General features: G+C 40.4%; 1 protein-coding gene and 1 pseudogene across 7 annotated transcripts in view; one reads left to right on the top strand and one right to left on the bottom strand.

Moving 5' to 3' along the window:
- Nucleotides 1-25572, top strand: part of ARMH3 (armadillo like helical domain containing 3) — a 207615-nt gene that overhangs the window by 26105 nt on the left and 155938 nt on the right. For 6 of the 7 annotated variants that reach the window (XR_002825655.1, XM_004370069.2, XM_023740945.1 and 3 more), the window contains exons 6-15: nt 3997-4089; nt 4862-4936; nt 5058-5144; nt 8376-8432; nt 9530-9573; nt 10617-10677; nt 12291-12337; nt 12856-12931; nt 15720-15813; nt 19017-19118. Coding sequence is in view for 6 of the 7 variants with exons in the window: in XM_004370069.2 (XP_004370126.1) it covers nt 3997-4089; nt 4862-4936; nt 5058-5144; nt 8376-8432; nt 9530-9573; nt 10617-10677; nt 12291-12337; nt 12856-12931; nt 15720-15813; nt 19017-19118 (736 nt within the window). In the remaining variant the exon portion in view is untranslated. Of the gene's footprint in view, nt 1-2933; nt 2958-3996; nt 4090-4861; nt 4937-5057; nt 5145-8375; nt 8433-9529; nt 9574-10616; nt 10678-12290; nt 12338-12855; nt 12932-15719; nt 15814-19016; nt 19119-25572 lie in introns of those variants that run through there. The other variant, XM_023740974.1, reaches the window with a different exon arrangement.
- LOC111822390 (NADH dehydrogenase [ubiquinone] 1 subunit C1, mitochondrial-like) lies at nt 23080-23825 on the bottom strand (annotated as a pseudogene).

Genomic DNA, 25572 nt, shown 5'->3' with positions numbered 1-25572 from the left:
CCCTTATTAGATACATGATTTGCAGTGTTTGACACTATCTTGAATGACTGTTGTTCATAATGTGAACTTTGAAAAACGAACTAGTCTTCTGTCACTTAAATCTGTTTATATGCCAAAGAATCTTTATAGTGGTTAGGTTACCAAAACAAAGTTATGAATATACAATTACAAATACACAAAAATTTAGTACCTAATTGTTGTTAGTTGCCAACAGATCTAAGCATTGTAACAGAGCTCAGTGTTGCTTGGTCCTATGCCGTTTTCATTGTTGTGGCTATTGTGTCAGTCCATTGCATTGAGGGTTTTCCTCATTTTCACTGACCCTCTACTTTATCAACCATGATGTCCTTTTCTAGTGATCGGTCTTTCTTGATGACGTGTCCAAAGTAAGAGAGCCAAGGTCTCACCATCCTCACTTCTTTTTATGTTTTTTTTATTGTGCTTTAGTTTCTCCTTCAGTAATTTATACACAAAGTGTTCCGTGACATTGGTTGCAATCCCTGCAATGTGTTAGTTAGCACTCTCCCCATTTCCACCGAGTTTCCCTGTTTCCATTCTCCCGGTTTTCCTGCCCCTTCCTGCCTTCTCATCTTTGCTTTTGGACAAATGTTGCCTTTTTGGTCTCGTGTAGTTGATTGTTTTAAGGAGCATTTTCCTCATGTTTATTTTATGGGCCTGTTTGATATTCAACTGAAAGGTACTCTCTGGGAGTGGCTTCAGGTCCAAGTTAGAGGGGTAACTAAGAACCATAGTCTCGAGGGTTCTTCCAGTTTGTTTTATAGGCCTGTCTAATCTTTGTCTGAAAAGTAGGCTTCTGGAGTGGCTTCAGTTTTGAGTTAGCAAGGTGTCCGGTGGCCATAGTCTCGGGGGTTTCTCCAGTCTCAGTCAGACGAGTAAGTCTGGTCTTTTTTTGTGAATTTGAATTTTGTTCTACATTTTTTCCCATTCTGTACAGAACTCTCTGTTGAGATTCCTGTCAGAGCAGTCAGTGGTAGTAGCCAGGCACCATCTAGTTCTTCTGGGCTCAGGCTGGTGGAGACTGTGGTTCATGTGGTCCTTTAGTCCTGTGGGCTAATATTTTCCTTGTGTCTTTGGTTTTCTTCATTCTCCTTTGTTCCATACGGGATGGAACCAATAGATGTATCTTAGATGGCCACTCGCAAGCTTTTAAGACCCCAGATGCTACTTACCAAAGTAGGATGTAGAACGTTTTCTTTATGAACTATTTATGCCAATTGACCTAGATGTCTCCCGAGACCATGGTCCCCAGCCCTCAGCCTCAGCAACTCTGTCCCTCAAGGTGTTTGAATGCATCTAGAAAGCTTCTATGACTTTGCCTTGGTCAAGTTGTGCTGACTTCCCCTATGTTGGGGTGTTGTCTTTTTCTTCACCAAAGTTAACATTTGTTTGCTGTCTAGTTCATTTTGGTCTTCTCTTTCTTTCCTGTCTTTTTAATGACCTTTTACTTTTTTCATGTTTGATGCCCTTGATGTCTTCCCACAACTCATCTGGTCTTCAGTCATTAGTGTTCAGTGCATCAGATCTGTTTTTGAGACGGTCTCCAAGTTCAGGCGGGATGTATTCAGGGTCATACTTTGGCTCTTATGGACTTGCTTTGATTTTCTTCAACTTGAACTTGAACTTGCACATAGGCAATTGATGGTCTGTTCCATAGTCAGCCCCTGGCTTTGCCTTGACTGATAATATTGAGCTTCTCCGTCATTTCTTTCCACAGATGCATTACCAGGAGTTACCTTTACAGCCCATATACATGTCATGGTAAAATCCCAGACATCTCCTTCATTCTCATAGTTCTAACTACTACTTACATGCTAATGACTATTAAATCTATATCTTTAGCCTCAGCATTCCCCTGTGAGCCTCAGAGTTGTATACCTAAGTACTTGCTGAATATACTCACTCTTACATTTCATTGGTACCTCTGCCCTGACATATCTAAAATAGAACTCATTGTTTCCCCTGCATCTGTCCTTTATCATTCATTCGCTATCAGAATAGGGACATCTGTCTTCTCAGTCTCCTAAGCCAGAAACCTGGGAGGTATCCTTGACTCTTTTCTCTCCCTCATCTTTCATACAAGATGATCACCAAGTTCAGCTAACTTTACCTCGGCATATATTTCTCATGTCTGTGTTGTCTTTCCTTTTTTGCCCCATTATCTCTCACTTGAATTATTGTTGTAAGCTGCCTTCATTCGTTCTTTTGACAAACATTTGCTGGGCTTCTGGGTGCCAGGCACTGTGGTAGGCATTGGGGATACAGAGGCAAATAAGACACAGCAGTTGCCCTCAGTTGATAGACTTGTTGCATTGGTCTCCCCCCCCAGACTTTCCGTCTTTAAACCTGTCCTCCACACTGACACTAGAGTGATGTCTTAAGCTCAAATTTTTCCTGCTTAAGATTCTTCGTTAATTCACTTTCACTAACAGGATAAAGACCAAACTGCTTAGTTGCCCTTTTAAGACTTTTGCGATCTGCTGCCTATTTATTCTCCAGTCTCATCTCTCACCACTGTGCCTCACTCTTCATATGCCCAAAATAACAAACTGCTTGTATTCCAACCCCACACCCCGGACTGTTTCATTCCTCATGTGTTTTTTGATCATACTATTTGCCTATTTATAATCCCTTTCCTCCTCAAGTTTTGTTTAATTCCTGCTGATTCATTTGAGGGGTCCTGGAATAGGTGACTTTTGAGCTAATTTTGTTCCTCTCTCTATATTTCTAAGGAGCCCTGGTGGCACAGTGGTTAAAGTGCTTGGCTGCTGACTGATAGGTCGATGGTTCAAACCCAGCAGCCACTCCACAGGAGAAAGATGTGGCAGTCTGCTTCTGTAAAGATTATAGCCTTGGAAACCCTATGGGGCAGTTCTACTGTGTCCTGTAGGGTTGCGATGAGTCAGAATCAACTCGACGGTGGTGGGTTTGGTTTTTTGGTATGTACATTTCTGTCATAGTAACCATTGGATTGAAACTGCTTTATTTTTCTCTCCCACTAAACTAAAAGCACTTTGAAAGCGAGGGTCATGGCCTTGTTTTTTCTTATATTCTTTGAAAGCACAATATTTAGCATATAGTAGACTCTCACTACATATTTGTCGTGTTGAACTGAAGCAGCCTATTTTGAACCTTCAGCTTGACTTTCCAGCATGATAAATTCTTACTTTCCATCTATTCTGTTTCTTCATTTGGCATAGAATATTTCTTTTTCTTCTTCCCTCTTTTGTAGTGTCTAAGCGTTCTGTATTTTCATTAGTTTGGATCTCTCAGCTGGTTGTTAGTACAAGTGATAAACTCTAATCATGTTGTCAAGTGGAATTGACCAGGATGGGCAACAAGCTAGCTGTGTTGGTGCATATGGCCAGCGATAGCCAGTAGTAATATTGTCTTTTTGTTGTTTGTTCTTTGTGTCTGCATCAAGTGATATGCTTTCTCTGTCAAATAATGAAACTTATGTACAATCACTAACCATTATGTTTCCTTTTTTTAACCTTGGAGCAAAAGTTAATGCTTATCCAGAATCACTAAATACTAGCCTAAGTTTTACTTATTTCTACCTAAATGTCTTATTACATGTATTTTTTGTTTTAAGCCTCAAATTCTTTTTGAAAGAGTTTAAGTTATAAGTAAATAAAAGACAAAAAAAAACCAGTGTGGGCCCCAGTAAAAATTGTTTCCTTTTTTTACTTACTACATTTCAATTTAAGGTTTATATGGGGATAATAGGTTACATTCATTTGATAGAGTAGTGATTCTTTATTATTACGTGCAACTATTCTAAAGCATTTCCCCCAAATTAGCTAGACTTTGAAGTCTTCCTTTACTTTGTCTAATTTTTCAAGGGCTAGGGGAATGATTTAGTTGTTTCATTGTGTATTAGTCACATTATCCGGTGTCACGTAACCCAGAGTTGGACAGCGACAGTGTGTAGATGTTATTTGATATGGTTTAATACTTAACGGTTCTCTTTCTCAGAACTTGATGGAGAGTTTGGATTCACTGCTTTGTGCAGAAGGTTCTGAAAGTCTGAAGAGTTTATGTCTGAAACTTCTCCTTTGCTTAGTGACCGTAAGTGACCCATCCATGTTTCTTTGTCAAGGGTATTAATTGACCAGTTGCCCAATAAGGGGCAAACTTATTTGAATACTAGAGCTCAAAGTTAGAAGGGAAGAGAGAGAGAGACAAAAAAAAGTTCTATTGGGGCATTACATCACTCTCTTGTGTGTCTTGCTTCCTGGAAGTTGCTCTTTGGAGCAACTTTTAACCTGCACATTTAGCCTGCAGGAATGTGATATTTATCACTTTAGCTGTACCACTGCAGGAGAACTACTGTCCTCTGGATTGTCAGATTTGCCCTTCTTATCGGGCCTCATTTGGAAATGGTTCTCGTGATTCCGAGTGTTTTTTATTTCTTCTGGCTTTGATTTTTTGGTTAGAAGCTGGCCAGTAATTTCTCGTGGGAGGAGGGAGGGCGGGGTGTTGTTCGTTTACTTCAGGGGATTCCCTTTCCCTGCCACCACTTGAAGACCTCTGGATTCATAAACCTCTTCCTGTGCATTTGAGGAATGAAACTCAAGAAACTGTTAAGCAAATGCTTGTGTAGGGGTATGAGAGGAACAATGAGAAGTTCCAAGATGTAGAAAGTTTTAATTTGCTAATTTCCTCCCCTTCTAGTATGTCTATTCAGTTCTGGTGGCTTTGGTGTGCTTGTAAAAGACCTAGTAAGTATCTAGTATAATGTTTTAACCTTTCTGTTTCTCTTAGATGTTAGGGGAGGAGATATACTTGAAATATCAGAGTTTTTCAGTACAAACTTTGAAAAGCCTTTTATTGTATTCAGGTGACAGATAACATCAGTCAGAACACTATCCTGGAGTATGTAATGATCAACAGCATATTTGAAGCAATTTTACAGGTAGGTCAGTTCCCTTGTTGTCTCTTTCTCTTTTGGGTAAACCATCTCATCATATCTTCTCTGTCTGCATTCCCAGGAGCCAGGGTTTAGTACTAGTATATATTTCTGGTTCTTGTTACAGATACTCTCTCACCCCCCAAGTCGTAGGGAGCATGGGTATGATGCTGTTGTCCTCTTGGCATTGCTTGTGAACTACAGAAAGTATGAGGTGAGTGGACTCCTTGATGGACATTGTTATCTTTCTTAATTTTTCTAAATATGGCAACTCCTAGTAGACTTTGCCAATATAGGAGATGTGTTCTTGGCAAATGGTATGTGGATTTATTTTGATAAACCAAATCCTAAAAATACCATATTAAATGCATGGGACAGAGTATATAGCTGTTTAAAGGAATCTTATGGTACATCTTCTAATAAAGTGGATAAAACCAAACCAAACCAAACCCGTTGCTGTCAAGTCAATTCTGACTCATAGCGACCCTATAGGACAGAGTAGAACCATCCCATAGGGTTTCCAAGGAGTGGCTGGTGGATTCAAACTGCTGAGCTTTTGGTTAGCAGCCTGAGCTCTTAACCTGTGTGCCCCCAGGACTCTAATAAACTGAGCAAGTATCCCTTGATGCATTGGTTCCCAAACCCAGCTGATCATTAGAATCACCTTGGAACTTTTGAAAAAGAGATTGTTGGGCTGTACTATGGACACACTGAATCAGAACCTCTTGGGGGTGCAACCTTGGAATTTTACTTAATCTTTTTTTTTTAAAAAGGTCTTCTTTTGAGTCTGATGATTAGCCAGGAGCCAGGATTAGGAACCACTGTCCTAGTGCATCTGTTTTGAAAGATTGGATTTAATGTATCAGATTTCCTTAATGCAGTTCACTTGTATAAGTATCACTGTTGGTCTGGGAACTCTTGCTGATTTTAATGGAAAACTGAAGGTAGGGCCTTACCCATTATCAATTCTGGAATTCTCTTTGCCTCTGAATTAATCAGGGTACAGATTTATAGACTTTTGAGATAAAGAACACAACCCAGAGATTTATACTTGAGTTAGTGAATCTGCTTGATTCCCTTCAAAAGTCAAAATACATAGAAAAGGAAGGGGAACACCCAGGGAAGACCAGAGGCCTCAATGAGAATTGCTTTGGAGAAGTAGGGAGCATTTGGCATTGAGTCCTGGATATCAGGAGTACTTCTCTGAACCCAGAAGTCAGGAGCTGCATGGAAGCAACCTGACTTTCTTCATCTAAGTAGCATTGTTAAGAGAAATGAATCAGCTGGAGAGAGAATTTTCATTTGTGAGCTTTAGATCATCACTTAGAGACTTGATACGATTCCTAGCAGGCTTTATTCAGCCAGGTTAAAAGTGATGGGCAACATAAAATCTGGAGCTTATTCTGTTATTAGGAGGGATGTGGAAGAAGGAAATGCAGTGAGAAAGGACTATTTAAAGAGGAACTGGAATATGCGGAGCAATGTTAATGTGTTAACTAACCACTTTCACTGTCTTGGAGGAACTGATGAATGGTGTGTAGAGCTACTAATAAATATGTAATTTATCAGCAACACCTGTTTTACTGGTGATACGGAGGGGCTGGCATGGTAGCCATTTTAATCTCTGTAATGTGTAATAGCCTCTGGGGCCTTATTATAACAGCAAGAAAAATAGCTGAAGAAAAATGCTGAAGGTAGTTAAAGAGAGTTGAGTTATATATAACAGGAATGTGCCATCATCAGTAATGAATATTTTCAGAACATTCTGCTGGATGCAGGCCACTTTGAGGCAGTGGCTTGACTTCTTTGAATCAAACCCTGGCTCAGCCCAATAGGGCTCTTTGAAATGTCAGCCTGAAAAATTGGACATGGCCAAGGAACTGGAGAAAATCATATTTCTGAAGTGACGTATGTATCTGTAGTCTGTCAGAAGCCCCCAGAAGAATTAATATAGTGGGCAAGGGCAAGCTGGTGGGCATAATTTATTTAGGCTTTGCAGCTTTTGATGCAAGTCACTCACCAGAAACCATTAAGGAAGCCTGGTGACCATGGAGCAGGAAGGTTTTTGACAGGAGCATGAGGAATTCCAGATGAACATAGCAAAACCCAAAGCCGATGATTTTATGTAAACTAGTATTGAGGGTGTGTGTGCTGGGGAGAACAGTATTCTAGCTGACACCACTCTCAATCCTGTGACCAATGGGAAAGTTGTAACTTCCAGAAAGGTACAGAGGGCACCAGAGAGGCTTGGCACCTAGCTAAACACTGAGAAGGCAAATAATGTGTTAGACTTAAGGAATAGAAGTGATGGCAAAGATACCGTGTGGTAAATGTATAGTTCTTCCTCACTTGAAATAATGCATTCCATTTCAGTAATTTCATTTTGTGTATAGAGATAGAGGAGGCAAAAAAAAAAAAAAAAAAGTCAAGGAAGTGCAGTGAAAATGGTAAGTATGGTTTAGATCAAATAAAGGCAAAATAAAACAAGAAAAACCAAACCCATTGCCGTTGAGTTGATTCTGACTCATTACCAACCCTATAGGACAGAGTAGAACTGCCCCACAGGGTTTCTAAGGAATCTTTATGGGAGCAGACTGCCACGTCTTTCTCCTGCAGAGCAGCTGGTAGGTTCAAACCACTGACTTTTCGGTTAGCAGCCGAGTGCTTAACCACTGCACCACCAGAGCGCCTTCAAATGCAGCTGAGATCTTAACCACTGTGCCACCAGGGCTCCCAAATAAAGGTGGGGCCCTATTAATTAGAGTGATCATATGAAGGCCGAGTGAGTTTGTAACTCTGTCTAATGGGTTAAAGTAGATTGCCTCCAGTTTTAAAAAGTGACCAGCATAACAGGTGTATAGTGTTAAGGAAAATCAGTATATGGTAGAATAGACAATTTCATAGCATTAAGATCCTGGCTTTCTAGGCTGGCAAAGTCTTCTGAGGTGAAGTGACTCAGTCCCAACTGCTATTGCCCTGAGCATGAAGTTTCCCAGGAATTAACAAAATTATTATGTCCGGTTGCAAATTGTTCCTCTTCTTTTTTCTAAAGAACTTCCCTTTGAATGTGATGATAAGGTCAAAGGAGAAAAAATATAGCTACCAATTATTGGGCCCTGACCATATGCCAGATACTGTGCTAAGAATTTTACATGTATTATTTCATTTAAGCCTTGTAGAAGTCTCAAGGGAGAAAATATTATCCCCATTTTACAGATGAGGAAATTGAAGCTTTTTTGTATATGTGAGTGCTTGGTGAATGCCCGTACACAATGAGGGATTTACTGAAAATGGGGGAAATCAGCTGGCAAGATGGACTGAGCCTGTGTGTGAGGAGTGTCATTGTAGAGGGCCTTATAGAGGCGTTTTTGTTAACACCATTAAGAAGCTAATGGCTATCTTAACTAGGTCACACTCACCTTGAGTCCCTTCTCTTGTTTAACAGTCTGTGAATCCTTATATTGTGAAGCTGTCTATTGTGGATGATGAGGCCACACTCAATGTGAGTATGTGGGTCCCTGTATATTGTCTTACTTCCTGGCCCTGTATTCAGTGGACATTTAGAACAGGGAGCAGAGAGATACTATGCTGATTTCATTTGGCTATAAAGAGGGAATTGGAATTTCTTTTTAGAGCATCAGTGCTACTGTCTTACTGTCCTCTTATTGTCATGGAGGGATATTTGAGGCGATATTTGCTTGCTGACCATGATGAAATGGTTGATTATATTTCTTCATATTATAGTGTGCTGAGGACAGTAAATTCCATTTCCAGGAATAAGAAAGCTCAGATGAGTAAATGATGGGAGATTCCTTCTTGTAGAACTAGCCAGATGGTATTTATAGCCTGACTTGGTGAAGCTGAAACAGGGAGGATGATATACATCTGATACATATCCTTGAAAGTTTGGGAAATAACATCTGATTTCTGAATATAGGGAGGAAATGTCAAGTAAAGAAGATGACCAGGTGTCTGGGTTTACTCTGTTTCCATCCTGCCCTCTTTTATTTCTTCCATTTTCCCTTATGTAAAATATGCACACACGATTCATCCTTGTGGCCTTAATTGACCTTTGTTTTACACTTAGCAGGTTCCAGGGGGAAAGTTGATAAGTCAATTTAACATTTGCTGGAATTACTTCTCTTTATATTCCTATTTTCCTGTGGTCTGAAAGAGAGAGCTTGTCTATAGAGACCTTCATTTAGCATGGGATTCATTGCCACTTTTATTGTGGCTGTTTTGGAGACATATGAAGGCTTTTTGTCTGAAGATTCTAACTTCTCTTTTGAGGTGAAAATGATCCCAGTGAAACTGTCAGTGATTTGTGCTGGTCTGCTTCACCCCTTGTTATTCTATGTTAATTGTATCTGGGAACATTAATTAAGATAATTATATCAGAAAAGTCTTTCCAAAGAGGTTCCTTTTATTCTTTGACATTTCCCCTTTCTCAGAATTTCTGTTCTTGTCAGCTTTCCAGCAAAACTTCTTGAGCTTGGATTGTGGGGGTGTAATTAGTGTTTTCCTTGGCCTAGTCATAGCACCCTCCTTCCTCCCAAGGCTACTCACTTATTTCACCTGTGCTATCTTTTCTTTTTCTAGGGAATGGGGCTTGTGATTGCTCAGGCTTTATCTGAGTACAACAGGTAAGTCCACCTTTCCAGAAGGGAAGGGTCAAAGTTTCATTTGAATTGGCTGACTAGGATACAGGTTTGTTCCTAAAAGAGTATTCAGAGGTACAGCTGCTGGCAGTTTTTTTTTCTAGCTTGGCTTGATGGCTTTAGCAGGGGTTGTTTTTAACACCAGGGCAAAAGCAGCCACCAGGTTAGTGTCTATCTTTTCTTTAAGCAATTAGGCACACCCTTTTTTGCAGCCTTTACTGCAGAGCATGTTAACTGGTTTTCCCAGCATAAGCAGTCTCTTCCATTTAACCCAGTGTATCACACAAATGTCATTTTCTATGTGAAAAAGATTGTGAAGCACTGCTTTTTTGTACTCTTTAAACAAAAACACGAGGAGAAAGCATATTAGTTTTACAGATGCTTCTTTTTCAGCAGGAATCAACTTTAACTTCCCAGAATCCTTATCTATTCTGAGGGCTCTCTGTATTGATGCTTGCCTTTCCTCTTGCTGTGGATAGGGAATGATCTGATATTCAGTGAATGGAGACCAGAAATGGCCCTAATCCTGGCAAGGGACAGGCAGGACTGCTCTTGCTCCTCTCTGGACTTTCCTCACACACAATTTGGTGTTGGAATTTCAAATCTATTCCATCTCCACAAGTAGTTTAGCTCACAGATTTCCCTCCTCCTCCTTCAAAAACAAACAAGATTTTCACTGTTAACACCCTTAAAGTAATTTCACTGTCATACTTTTCAAGTAATAGTCTTTTTGGGAAATAACTAGATCAGCCATATGTTAGAGCAGTTTCACACTTGTGCAGCTTGCTTTCTAAGTCTCTCCCAAAGTAGCCAGGCATTTTGGTATACACTCTACCTCAAGAGCAGATGGATGCCTCTTAGCTTGCCTGAGAAACTGCAGAGGCTAGATTGTTATAATGCTTTTCTTTTTTTTGTTTTGCTGGAGTCAGTGAATTCTAAGAGTGCCCTGCCCTGATTACCTAGAATGCCAACAACAAAGGTATACTTGATATATAATACTAAAGTTGAATTTAATTCTTTTTGTTCAGGCAGTATAAAGACAAGGAAGAAGAACACCAGAGCGGTTTTTTCTCTGCTTTAACAAACATGGTAAATCTTACTTGTTTTTTTTTCCTGCCCAGAAATACATGAGGTCTGCAGGGGTAGGTAAATCTCTGCTCAGAAATTCAGATATTTGAGGCAATGGCATGATGAGGAGAGAGAGGCCGCTCAGAATAGATTTTATTCAGCGCCGTATCTTTGTTAGTGATTTCCAAAACTAAGTGAGATAGGGGAAAGGAGAACTTTGATTTCTCTGGGACTGATTTTTAAAAATTACTTTACTTATTTTTAAAGGTTGACAGAAGGTACACCTTAAGCCAGACTTTTGCCTCCTGAAGAGTTGACCCTGCTTGGGGACTGATCCTGTGGAACCCAGAGTAGGGTGGTTTGTGCCAGGTCCGCTCCGAGTGCCCCTCTGCTGTCTGCTGTGGCCGCTTGATTCCTCGTAGATGGTCCTGGGGTTGAGGGATTAGTGCAGTGGATCTGATTCACTACGCTAAAGCCAAGAGGTCCAAGGTTTAGGAAGTTTTTGGTTTTGTTTGCAAGACTCCAGACTGAGATTTCTCAGCCTCGGTACTATTGGCATTTTGGCCCAGATAATCTGGGACTATATTTTAAGAAATAAATCTAGGAGTGTGTCCTCAAATGTGGGCATATTCAGAATCTGTTTTCTTGGGCATTGGTATCCAAGTAATCAGCCCTAGGGCAAGACAATTTTTTAGTTCATTGCGAAAAAGAGGTAACCCTAACCCCACCACCAAAAAAAAAAAAAACGGCAGGTTTTTTCCACCCACTGTCTCTGCATTCTTCCCTTCTTACAGCGTACTCTCAGGAAAGGACCTGATAAACTCTTTAATTCTGAAGGATAAATGAGTAAGGTCTCTCACAGAGGCTGGAGCAGTATGGGTGCTGTTTTGGTGTTTGATTAAATGGATTAGAGATAATTATATTGCTCCCAGGGATCTTTGCCTTTTAGCCAAGGAGAAAAAGCTTTGTACTAAACAAATGAAGCTCCAGCTGTAGGGTTTTGGGCATCAGTGAACAGGTGGAAGAGGTATTTTTAGGGGGGTGGGCATCTTTCTCAGTGCCTCTGACATCACACATATTAGAGACAACCTGCTCCATTTACCTGTTCAGCTGCTGTTGACTAGGACACAAACTAAAAACTTTCTGATCTGATCAAGATGGCAAATGAGTCTAGCATAGACAGTTCTGGTCTGAAATGCAAATATTCCCCTGAGGACAGCTCTATGTAGGATGAAGTCATCCTGTTTTCTGTGACGTTCTTCGTGAATTAGTTTCTGATTTCAAATAAGCAACTTCCAGGAAAGATGCAGAATGATGAGAATGTCTAGGCTAACATTTACTCACTGTTAGTGGTGACTAAACTTACACATTGAAAATGAAGGCTGGGATTTTTAAAAGCCTTTTTAAAGCCCCTTTAAGATGATTTAGTAGGGTTTTCATGATTTCCTTTACTACTTATGATTCTTTTAAGATCTTAGGAGTGGGCTGGTTTTGGTGTGTGTGACTACTGGTCCAAAGTTCCAAGTTTCCTCTGTCTGGAAACAGCTTGTTTTTTGACTGATGAAGTTTTGATAGGCATGGTCTGCGCTCATCTCTCCCTGTTATAAGTCTGCAGTTCCTCTTTTCTTCCACAGGTGGGCAGCATGTTCATAGCAGATGCCCATGAGAAAATATCTGTACAGTAAGTGCCTGACATTCTTGTGCAGTGACTTGGACATTAGTATGGGTTCTCCAGCTGGATTTGAGATTGTGAAATGTTACCTCTTGCTAATCCTTAGCAGATTCAAACTTTTTTGGTGACTTATCAAATGTTTCTTGGGTTTTAAACAATAATGGACTCTAGAAATTTCTGCTTTGGTCTCACGTCTCTTGGGCCCCAAGAAACTGAAAAACTTCCCAGCTATCACTGGAGTGAAATGGAAGAGGACTGGGTACCTGAGCCAGTTAAAGACTTGACGGGTGGAAAAGTAAGAGGAAAGATAGTGAATGAAGTAGATAAAACTGATACTGAGGAATTGAAGTTAAGGCTTATTCTCCTCATCTGTACACTTTTTACATATACCCAAGAGGGAAATAAAGGGGAACATTAGAAACTCAAAGAGATTGGTAATGAGGAGTGAGGGTGAAATCTTATTTTGATGGTTATGCTGTTTTAACTCCTCTGCTGTAAGAGGCTCACCAATTTGTTTTCTTCTTTAGAACCAATGAGGCCATTCTTCTGGCGCTTTATGAAGCTGTTCATTTAAATCGCAATTTCATCACAGTGTTAGCCCAGGTTGGTTACATTAAAAACCCCAGTCCTTTTTCTCCCTGAATTTCATACAGATTCATTCCATAGAAAAGTCTACCCTGGCTGTGCCTATTTCAACCCTGTTTTGCATTGGTAAGTGGCAGTAACAAGGAGCTGTGTCAGTTGCCTTTACTTCATGCTATCCCCAAATACATATATTTCTATCTGGTGCTGTAGTGGTTCTGATAACACGCAAAGTTAATGTTTTTAACTAGTTTACGAGTTCCGTTAACCCAGACGAGGTGAGATTACTTCATTTTGTTTCACCAGAAATCCCCTGGTCTTATCTGCCTGTAAGGATTTTTATATCAGGCTTCTTGCTTTAAACCACTGTGGAATTACAGCTGGAGATAAACTAGGCCAAGTCACTTATCTTATTATCTCACTAATTTCCAGAGAAGAAAAGTGAAAAATATTGTGCCCAACTTAAGGTTAGCTGTTAACAGATAAAATGGTCTGCACACATTGAAAGCAGGAAGTCATAGACCACTGAGTGCCGCGCTTCCATGCGTAAGTCGTTGGCACAGAAAGGGACTAAAATAGGCGGAGAACTCAAGTGCTGTCCATGAAAGCTGTCTTAAAAAAATTGATAAAGTGATTTTATCTTAAAGCCAGACTGTTTAAAATATGTATGTAGGGTTCTTTTAAAAGAAAGTTTCCTTATCCTTTTTTCTCAAAGGGCAGATGCATATGGAATCCATTAATTGAGTTTTACCTTAAAAAATAATTTCAAACTTAAAAAGTGTGCTGGTTTGAGGTGTGCTTAGGAGGACACATGTTCGTTTTCATGACTGATAAAATAGGAGACTTTATTCACTATTTTCACCACATTTTTTGACTGCTTTCCAAATTCTATAACTGATTTTAAAGAAGGGGTGGGGAAGGTAAAGGACTGGTAAAGATGCTGGGGAGGAGACGGGAGATAAAAAGAGTTACCACTCAGCTTTATTCTCAATAGTTGATATGGCAGGGATTGCTAAGATGGACAGAAGAATCATATGTTTTGTTCCCCTGGGTGTCTCCCATATGTCTCTGCCTTCCTACCCCACACACTCTTGTCTTTTGGGGAATGGGAAGGATGCCAGCTGCATAGCTTTTTTAAATTTTTTAATTTTTTTAATAGCATTTATTAGCCAATTATGTGATCATCACAACAGCCTGTAGATGTGTGTTTTAGGTTGATCTGATGCAAGGCTTCCAACCGGTTCGGTCCATTCAACCCCCTACTGAGAATTTGCATTTCCACCCCAGATATACTGGATCAGAATCTACATTTTAACAAGGTCCGCAGGTGATTTTTTTTTTTTTTAATTTTATTGTGCTTTAGATGAAAGTTTACGGCACAAATTAGTGTCTCATTAAAAAGTTTACACACATATTGTTTTGTGACCTTGGTTGCAATCCCTGCAATATGACAGCGCTCTCCCCTTTTCCTTCTGGGTTCCCTGTTTCCTTTTGTCCAGTTTTCCTGTCCCTTCCTGCCTTCTTGTCTTGCTTTTGGGTAGGACTTGCCCATTTGGGCTCATATATTTGATTGAACTAAGAAGCACATTCCTTATTTGTGTTGTTTGTTTTATAGGCCTGTCTAATCTTTGTCTGAAAAGTGGGCTTCGGGAGTGGCTTCAGTTCTGAGTTAGCAGGGTGTTTGGTGGCCGTAGTCTTAGGGTTTCTCCAGTCTCTGTCAGACCATTAAGCCTGGTCTCTTCTGTCTCTATTGTGATTCCTGTCAGAACGGCCAGTGGTGGTAGCTGGGCACCATCTAGTTCTGGGCTCAGGCTGGTGGAGACTGTGGTTCATGTGGTCCTTTAGTCCTTTGGGCTAATATTTTCCTTGTGTCTTTGGTTTTCTTCATTCTCCTTTGTTCCGGACGGGATGGAAACAATAGATGTATCTTAGATGGCTGCTCGCAAGCTTTTAAGACCCCAGATGCTACTCACCAAAGTAGGATGCAGAACATTTTCTTTATGAACTATTTATGCCAGTTGACCTAGATGTTCACCGGGACCATGGTACCCAATCCTCAGCCTCAGCAGCTCATCCCTTAAGGTGTTTGGGTGTGTCTAGGAAGCTTCTATGACTTTGCCTTGGTCAAGTTGTGCTGATTTCCCCTGTATTACGTGTTGTCTTTCTCTTCACCAAAGTTAACACTTGTCTACTATCTAGTTAGTGACTTCCCCTCCCCATCTGTCCCCTTCATGATGACTATCAACTCAGGTGATTCTTACGTCAGAATCTACAGTTTAACAAGATCCCCAGGTGATTCTTATGTGTAAATAGGAATTTATACACAAATTTACGTATATATAAGAATCACCTGGGGATCTTGTTAAACTGTAGATTCTGATTCAGTATATCTGTGGGTGGAAAGGCAAATTCTCAACAGGGGGTTGAACCAGAGCAATCTGGTTCGAAGCCCTGCTCTGATGAGAGTAGTCCTTTCCCAGGTCCAGATAGGACTGCCAGTGCCCTCTTTCTTGTAGAATATTCCTGAATATTTCTTTACCCCAGTTTTTTATTTGTATGATTCTGCAGAAAAACTTATGTAATGGGAACCTAGTTATGTAAAGAAAACCAGCCCACAGAGCTTCTTATTAGAATTTAGCAAGCATCAACAGTAATCAGGTACTCATGGAAACTAAATATAGAGGCAGTCCCTCCTCAGTGAGCTTTCTGTCTAATTATGAGGTCAGGAAGACCAGTAAGGATATTAAGCAGAGGATACTCAGGGAGAACTGGATTTTCTGTTTTCTTTTGCTTCTTTTTTATCTTTTAGAGTCATCCAGAAATGGGCTTGGTGACAACCCCTGTCAGTCCTGCTCCAACAACCCCAGCCACACCACTTGGGACCACACCACCCTCCTCTGACGGTGAACCACTACCCATTTTGTTTTCTTGGTTAATATGAGTTTGGGTCATTCAGGGTGAGCATAGCTGTATTGAACAGAGAACACAGTTGTTAATTCTTTCATTTAAGAAATTTGTCTGAAGTACTTTCCTTCAGGACTCCTGAAGCTGCAAAGAAAACTTTGGAAAAGATAGTCAAGTGTTTTTCCCATAAGAAAGCTACGTAACCCCAGCTTATCCTACTCAGAGAATGGTCATAGAGTCATGGAGTGCTAGATCTGAAAGGGACCTCCCAGGTCAGTAACACCTAGCCTGCCAAACCCTCAGGGTACTTGTGAGGCTCTGATGAGGTATTTTATGAAAAATACCTCCCTGTGACCATAAAGCACTGAAATAAATGTAAGATAGTAATGTTATCTCATGTTGCCACTTTATAAACGAGGGAATTGAGGCCAGAGAAGTGAAACAGTTTGCCTAATGTTAGTGAGAGTTGAGACTATGACCTAAGACATGAATCAGGGCAGAAACAATGTTCTGTTCACTGATATATGCCTAGCATAGTGCCTGGCACAGTAATTACTTAGTACATATTTATTTAATCAATGAACAAGAAAGTGAAGCTCAGATTCACTCACTGTTATGCGTCTGTTGGTCTCTCCCAGTTGCAATTGACAGGCTTTAAGTTGTGTTATAATTAAGAGTTTGGTTGTTATTTAAGACTCCCCCCTGCCCCTCCTAAAAACAAAAAACATTTTCCCTTTATACATTTTATGGCTGGAACTTAAGAAAAAGGTAAAAGAAATTATGAATTTTCCCCAATAAACTTGTGTCACCTGAGGTGCTTCTCTTGTAAGCTGAGTGTGTTTGATGGAATACCTTAACCTAGAAATAATCTATGCTAATACTGGATGTTGTACCTTAAATGTTGGCCTCATTTTGGGTAAAGAAGTTCAAGAAATCTAACTCTGATTCTTTCTTTGTGCCTTCCTACTGTCTGTATGTGAAATCACCTTCTTTGTTCTGCTTTCTCTCTTTTAAATTTTCATATAGCAGCTGTGGCAGTAGGATTTCCAGGCAGAAAAAGCAATATTGGTTCGAAAGCATGGCAGGGAGGTGCCATTGATATTCAAGTCTGTGGTAGCAAATTGGAACTGTTTAGAATTGAAAGCCAAATTCCAAAATATCTTAATGAGAAAGAGCAAGTAGTGAAGATTGCCTACTTAACTCTGCTTATTCAGGTCACTGAAAAATCCAATGGAAAGACTGTTCTTTCTCTTTAAGGATGAAGCCTGCCTGGTTACCATGGATATCAAAAGCCATATATATATTTCTGAGTTCCATGTGATGTTGGGGTTTGGATGCTTCAGAGAACTGCTTTTCAAACTGTTCATTGTGAACGCTTCCACCCACACACTTGATTATGCAATGGCAAGATTTGTGCTTACTTACCTACAACCAGCAAGCTTTTATTTTTTTCTAGTGGGAATATCAAATCAACCCACTTTCAAATGACTCTCTCCCTTGACAAAGGTGGCTGGGAAAGATTAGGAAGCCAAAGATCAAGGAGTGACTCTTCCTTAGGAAGGAGATTTTAATTTGTGAAGGATTTTATTCTGTCCTATTTTGTTCTTTTTTTCTCTATCCTAATTCATTTTCTTTCTATAGAGGTCCTAAACACTGTAACTGTATTTTAAATTTTTGTTTTTTAATTATAGTGGTGCTCAGTAGCCCCGTTATATTTAAAGGCATGTCCCTGGAGCCATTATGTTTAAAAGCCAGCGGTTTGGCTGTAACATTTTTTCTCAGCTCAGACTTGACATTTGACAACTCAGCTTTGGCATGAGAGGACTTCATGGTAAACTAAAAATACATATACTTCTGTATTTCCACATATTATATAAGACAGTTTTCCAGTTATTGCTGAGTGTGAGAGGGAAAAAAGTCTCATTAACCAGTTAGATGCCTCTTCAGATTGGACAATGGAATGATTATGGGCTTTGAACTTCAGATAGGCTTGTGGTTTGAAATGACAGTCTCAGGTCATTAACCCGTAACATGAGTTAAAACCGTTTAGTATTTCAACATAAAAATATATTCGTCTTTTATTAGTTCTTGGGGGCTGAACTGTGGGAAAACAGCCAAGGGTTGGGCATGATAAATTCTTCTCATAAGGGTTTTTGCTGTGCTTGCTGTGTATTATGGATCCATAATATGCAGATATTTCCCATAGTTAATAAACGTTCTCTGCATACATTGTAATAACTCCAGAGGGATCCATTATTGTTATGAATACATATTATGAGTGATATTCCAAACTTAGCTGAGTCTCCACGGGTGAAAATACAGCGGAACCTTATAGATTCTTTGCTTGTCTGGGCGATCATGAGCCTCCTTTTGCTTATATATTGTCTTAGACAGTGTAAAAGCATTTGACAAAATGTCTAAGTCTAATTTAAAGCCTTAGAATCTTTTGGGAAATCCATATTAAGACTGTATTCTGTTGTGGGTCAGCCCTGATCTTGTCTCTTATTGTTCACTGGGTCTGTGCAGGGGGTTGGGGGAGTGGTTTTTTTTTTGGGAAACAACAGCTGAGCATACAAAACTCAGTTCCCAGACCGTCCCAATCAATAATGTTCACTCATTTTCAGTCTGATATTCCTTTTCAGATTCTCTTTCAGGTGCAGGCATTAAGAGGTAGAATTTGAATGTGTTCTACCTTAACTTTTTTCCCCCCATCTTGGGTACTTCCAACCTAAAGGCTTTTCTCAAGAGTGAGCAAGTTTTCTTCTTATTTGGAAGGAAACTTCATTCATTCTAAGCAGAATGCTCATCAAAGCAAGGCTTATTTATATTCAGTAAAGGTCTTTCCTCCTTTAAGTGCAAATTGAAGTGCCTTTAAGAAGAGCCCTGAACATTTCTAGGTTACTAGAGGCTGGAAATGAAATCAGCATACCCTTCCTAGGATGCTAGGAGAGAAGCATCATTCCTGGAGACTGGCCCTCTTAGATAGTACAGAAGGTCCTTGGGCTTAAGCTTGGGAGTAGGAAGGGTTTTAGAGGCCCAGGAGGAGTAGATAAAGGTTTTGTGATAGGCATTTGGTCCTCCCTCCACTGTGGAAAAAAGCTTATGTAGTGATTTTCTTGCCTGCTGGCAAATTGGCTATGTGGGTAGAAGTGTTAGATGGAATATGTTATAGGCTAAGTGCATTTCATCTGTTCTATTCCAGTTATAAGTTCTGTGGAACTCCCACTGGATGCAGATGTACAGACCAGTAATCTACTGATAACCTTTTTAAAGTATAGCTCGATTGTCATGCAGGACACCAAAGGTAAGGCATATCACTTTGGGGGCTCAGGAAGCAGGAGGTATAGTGGGCAGTTGCTTAGCTAGAATCAAAGTGTGGTGTTTATACTTTGAAGCTTTGACAGAATGTACCATTGGGGCCTCCTGTGAAGGGTGATGGTCCTGGCTGCTGGAAAACAGGATTTCTCACTGCCAGATGGCAATTAGGTGGTGTTGGGAAAACCTGGAGCTGGGGGGTAAGTGCTCAGAAATAGAACAGGAGAAAAATTGGTGTCTACAAAAATGAGCAAGTGTTCTTAGCAGAGCTGGGTAAGTAGATGCAAAAACTCTTACGTGTGGGAAGTGGGGGGATTAGCATGCTTCAGGGAATTCCCTTTTGAGGACGAGAACTGAAAGCATCAGCTTGTGGTGAGAATTAGAGAACTTGTACAGAGTACAGTAGGAAGAAGTGAGATTCAGAGGGACTGTGTTCCTTAACACTTAAAATAGAAGTGTCAATACCTATCCCAGAAATGCAGAGTAGACGTGGGAGAGGACTGGATGTTGGAAAAGTCTGAGTTTTTTCTGCCTGACTTCCTATTCTTCCTCTTTTTATGATTTTTCTGTGGTCCTTTAATTGATAGTAATGTAGTGGAATAGTTGGGCTAGGAGTGAGAAGGGATTGGGAGGAGACCTAACAAATTATATCCAGTATATATCCCAGTTTTAAGATTCCATGGAAGTAATATTTTTATTTCATGATGACACTGAGCTAGCATTTTTTTTATCCCCCCCTTCCCCCTTATTTTCTTTTAATGAGAAATTGAAAGGTTCATACAGTGATTGGACATATGCTTATTAACATTTTCCATATTTGATTTGTCTCTAAATTTCTTTCTGTGTGTTGTTGCTGTTGTTAATTTGGCCGAATCATTTTAGTCAGTTGCATGTACCACTGTACCTCACACCTAAGTATTTTAGCATGTATTTCCTAAAATTAAAGACATTTTCCTAGATACCCAGAATGCCATTATCATATCTAAGAAAATCAACAATAATTCTTGAATATCATGTAATATTCATTCCATATCCAGATTTCCCTAGTTGTCCCAAAAATTTTTTTTATAACTGATGTTTTTTAACTGCACCTAGCATTTTTTAAAGAATACAGAAGCATTTTTATTTTTTCATTTAATGATGCAACACAAATGCTGATGTATGTATTCACATATAACTTTTTCTCATATTTATAATCAAAAGATTGATGAATCCAGAGGTACTGCTGTGTGATGATTAAAGTTGTGTGGCAACTTGGCTGGGCCATGAATCTCAGTGGTTTGGCAGCTATGTAATGATGTAATCAATTCCATGATGAGATCTGCTATGAGCAACCAATCAGTTGAAAGGGAGTTTCCTTGGGGTGTAGCTTCCCTCCAGTATATAAATGGATATTCCAGCAGGGCTCTCACTCTGGATCCTGCATCTGGTTCATCACCACCTGACTTCCAGTTCTTGGGACTCATTTATCTCATTTCCCTGAGATAAATTTCTCTCTCTCTCTATATATATATTCACTGGTTTTGCTTCTCTAGAGAACCCAGCCTAAGACACTCAGTACCAGGAGTGGGATACTTCCTCAAGGAGAGTTGCTTATGATCAGCTGACTAAGAAAGAGAAAACTTGTGCCTGGTTTACAGATGGTTCTGTGCGATACTCATGTAGGCAGCACTCGAAAATGGACAGCAGCAGCACTAAAACCCCTTTCTGGGGCCTCAGTGAAGGACAGTGGTGAGGAGAAATCCTCCCAGTGGACAGAACTTTGAGCAGTGCACCTAGTTGTTCATTTTGCTTGGAAGGAGAAATGGCCAGATGTGTGATTATGTACTGATTCATGGGCTGTGGTCAGTGGTTTGGCTGGATGGTCAGGGACTTGGAAGGAACGTGATTGGAAAATGGGTGACAGGGTAGTATAAGGAAGAGTTAATGTGGATAGACCTCTCTGAATGGGCCAAAGAAGTGAAGATATTTGTGCCTTATGTGAATGCTCACCAAAGGGTGACCTCAGCAGAGGAGGATTTTAACAATCAAGTGAATAGGATGATACATTCCGTGGGAACTAGTCATCCTCTTTCCCCAGCCACTCCTGTCATTGCCCAATGGGCTCATGAACAAAGTGGCCATGGTGGCAGGGATGGAGATCATAGGTTCAGCAACATGGGACTTCCGTTCACCAAGGCCGACTTGGCTACAGCCACTGCTGAGTGCCAAATCTGCCAGTAGCAGAGACCAACACTGAGTTCCCGATATGGCACCATTCCTTGAGGTGATCAGCCAGCAACCTGGTAATAGGTTGATTCTATTCGACCACTTCCATCATGGGAAAGGGTGTGTTTTGTTCTTACTGGAGTAGACACTTACTCTATACAAACTTGTCTTTCTTGTATGCAGTGCCTCTACCAAAACTACCATCCATAGACTCACAGAATGCCTTATCTGTTGTCATGGTATCCCACATAGCATCGCCTCGGATCCAAGGACTCACTTCACAGCAAATGAAGTGTGGCCATAGGCCCGTGCTCATGGGATTCACTGGTCTTACCATGTTCCCCATCATCCTGAAGCAGCTGGCTTGATAGAACGATGGAATGGCTTTCTAAAGACACAATTACAGCACCAGCTAGGTGGCAGTACCTTGCAGGGTTGTGGCAGTGTTCTCCAGGAGGCTGTATATACTCTAAACCAGCATCCAATATATGGTACTGTTTCTCCCATAGCCAGGATTCATGAGTCCAGGAATTAAGAGGTAGAAATGGGAGTTGCACCACTCCCTATTACCCCGAGTGACCCACTTGTGAAATTTTTGCTTCCTGTCCCCGCGAACCTATGCTCTGTGGGTCTAGAGTTCCAAAGTGAGGAATGCTTCTGCCTGGAAACATATCACCGATTCCATTGAATTGGAAGTTAAGAATGCCACCTGGAAACTGTTGGCTCCTCATGGCTTCTCATGCTCTGGATCAACAGGCAAAGAAGGGAGTTACTGTATTGGCTGATGTGATTGATTCTGATTATGAAAGGTAATTGGATTGATATTACATAGTGGAGATAAAGAAGTGTATGTCTGGAATTCAGGAGATCCCTTAGGGCTTCTCTTAGTACTACCGTGCTGGGATTAAAGTCAATGGAAAACTACAGCAACCCAATTCCGACATGACTTCTAATGGCCCATACCCTTCAGGAATGAAGGTTTGGGTTTGGGTCACCCCACCAGACAAAGAACCACGACCATCTGAGGTGCTTGCTGAGGGTAAAAGGAATATGGAATGGGTGTCGGAAGAAGGTAGTTATAAATACCAGCTACAACCGTGTGACCAATTGCAGAAAATGAGGATTGTAATTGTTATATTTCTTTCTTGTATGTGTGCATCAAATATTTTTGTTTTCTTATAAAATATAAGATGTAGACGGGGTTAGTGCATTTTTAGTTGTATGCATGTTAATTGTATCATGTTAGGCACAAGTATGACTTTGTAATTGTCTTTTTTTAGAGATTGTGTATGGTTTAAGGAGGTGCCAAGTTGACAAGGGATGGACTGTGATGGTTAAGGTTGTGTATCAAGTTGGCTGGGCTGTGAATCTCAGTGGTTTGGCAGTTCTGATGTAGTTTGGCAGTTATGTAACGATGTAATTTGGCAGTTATAATGATGTAATCAGCTCCATGAGATCTGCTATGAGCAACCAGTTAATTAAAAGGGAGTTTCCTTTGGGGTGTGGCTTCCCTCCAGTATAGAAATGGATGTTCCAGCAAGGCTCTCCCTCTGGATCCTGCATCTGGCTCATCATCATCTGACTTCCAGTTCTTGGGACTTGAGCTAGCAGCTTAGCTGCTGATCTTAGGATTCGTCAGCCTCTGCAGCCTGTGAGCCAGCAGCCTGCCATCTGACCTGCTGATCTTGGGTTTATCATCCCCGTTAGCTACATGAGTCAAGAGAAGCCTCCAGCCTGACGCTTGGGCCACAGATTTGGGACTTGTCAGCATCTGCAACCCCGTGAGCCATTTCCTTGAGATAAATCTCTCTATACGTATATATGTATACGCTCACTGGTTTCACTTCTCTAGAGAACTCAACCTAAGGCATGCTATAATCACTATTTGGAACACACTATTATTAGTATTTCAATAGTTTATTCCAACCCATGTCTTTTTTTATACTCTTAAAACATCTTCATTATGTTGTTTGGTGAGATAGACTCACAGGAAGATGGTGGTACCCAAGGGCATTCCAACTTTTAGCCAGTCAGATTTGCTGTTCAGTGGTTCTCAAATGTAGAACTTTGTGCTGAAAGGCTGCTACAGAGCTGGGCCAGGGCCAGCAGCCAGGAGAAGGGGCTCAGCAACACTGATGGTGCCATTTTGCTGGCTACCTAGCATTTTGATGAACATTTTTTATTAGCACTTTATTTGGTACCTACAGGTTGATCCAGTGGGCTTCTCTCATTTAGAAGGATTTTTTTTTCCTAATTACAAAAATAATTGAAATATTATGCATTAAAAATTAAAACATACTGGCAATGGTTTACTTAGAAAGTGAAAGTCCTTTGTCATTAAGCTGCATAAAGTTAATCACTCTTAACAATTTGATGTATATTCTTCCTTTGTAACTCCTTTGGAAGAAGAAAGGACCCTGGTGGCACAGTGCTTAAGAGGTTGGCTGCTAACTGAAAATTTGGTGATTTGAACCCACCAGCCGCTCTGTGGGAGAAAGATGTGACAATTTGCTTCTGTAAAGATTACAGCCTCGGAAGCTCTGTAGGGCAGTTCTGCTCTGTCCTGTAGGGTCACTATGAGTCAGAATTGACTCGATGGCAGTGGATTTGGTTTTGGTTGGTTGGAAGAAGAATCTTTACATCTTATTTTAGGAACTATGTGTTCTGTCTGCTCAATAGCAGAAGTTTGAGTTCTTAAATTATGATCCATGGACAAGCTTCAGATTCTAAGATAACTGAAAAAACAGTTCCACTGTAGAGGCAAAATTGCTAAACATACTGTTGTTTTTGCCATCTTACTTTCCATGAGGAGAGACTAATCTCTTGATAGGTGCTTTATTCCTGAGGGGTAAGGTGCTTTATTCCTGAGGGGTAAGGTATATGTTAGAAGGATCTGATTTGCCAAGTGGGGTAGGTAGGTTTCTGATATGAGAGTTTTCAGGAATTCCAGAATGCAGCTAAAAAGCAAGAGCTATGTAGCAGGGGAATACCAGCATTTGGGGGCTTTGGAAACATTAGAACAGAAAGATAGGAAAGCTAAATAAAGGATAAATATGGGGAATGAAAGATTGCCAGAGCTGAAAGTAGCCTGGGTGGGCAGAGTCTAAGCCTTGTTACACTCAGACATACTGCATTAGCTCTTGGAGACTTCTGCCTTGCATTGTTTGACCCTTTTCTTCGCTCATGTTCTGTGAGTGTGCTATTTCAAGAAAGAACTCTATACAGGGACAAGATAGATGTAAGTAGTCCATGTCACTAACTCCTAACATAGAACAGTCCATTGGGAGCTACAGAGATGGCTGAACCTCTGAGACTTGGCAAGTGAGATCTGGCAGGCAAGGATAATAAGACTCTTGTGTATCAGAGTTTCCTGAGGCCATTGCTCCCCTTTATGGAAATGGGTAACATTTTTTTTTTTCTCTAGAAATATTGCAGCAACCACGGAGTCATAGATGTGACCCAGAAAATGAACTTTTAGCTTTGCTTGATATAACACAGTAAATTGAGGCCCTTGAAACTCATGTGTAGTGTTAATGGTTACATAAGCCTCTTTGTCCTGGTCGCTTAACCATCCATATAATGGAAGGCAAAATTGAGGGCTGATTGGGTGGACTCAGACAATGTCTCTAAACTCAGGCTGGGGCAGGTCTTTGCCCACAGGCAGCCTAAATGTAACAAGGGCAAGATTGAGTATGGCAAAGAGTTAATTTCAGAAACGGCTCTTGTGTGGCTTCATTGACGCAGCTCTCTTCTTGTCTGTTAGGCTCTTAACTTGCTGCATGCCTTGGATCTCATTATGTTTTTAGGAGCAATGAAAGCAACTTTTTCTTGGCTCTGCTTTTTCCTGCTCAGGATATTATCTTTTTCTTCTTTATTATGTATCCATCATTTGATACCTATAGAAAGATACTTTTAATAGGTGTGTATAGTAAGTTTATATAAAGTTTTTATAGTAAGTATAATAAATAGCATAAGTTATGAAGTATAATGAAATGAACATATGTGAACCTACCACCCAACTTCAAAAAATAGAACATTATTAATGCTGTTGAAGCTCCCTTTGTGTCCCCTTCCAAGTCACCTGTCTTCTCTATTTTCCAGAATTTTGTGTTTATCATTCCTTTGATTTGGCACTGCTTTTAAAGCTTTTTTTCTTAGGTTCTTCTGACTTTGGTGTTGTCACCTTAAAGGAGTTTATGCTCAACCTTTAAAAAAAAGTATTAGGCAAAAATTTA

Source organism: Trichechus manatus, unplaced genomic scaffold (assembly GCF_000243295.1).
Source record: "Trichechus manatus latirostris isolate Lorelei unplaced genomic scaffold, TriManLat1.0 scaffold00007, whole genome shotgun sequence".
NCBI lineage: Eukaryota > Metazoa > Chordata > Mammalia > Sirenia > Trichechidae > Trichechus > Trichechus manatus.
This window is presented reverse-complemented; position numbering and strand designations above follow the sequence as displayed.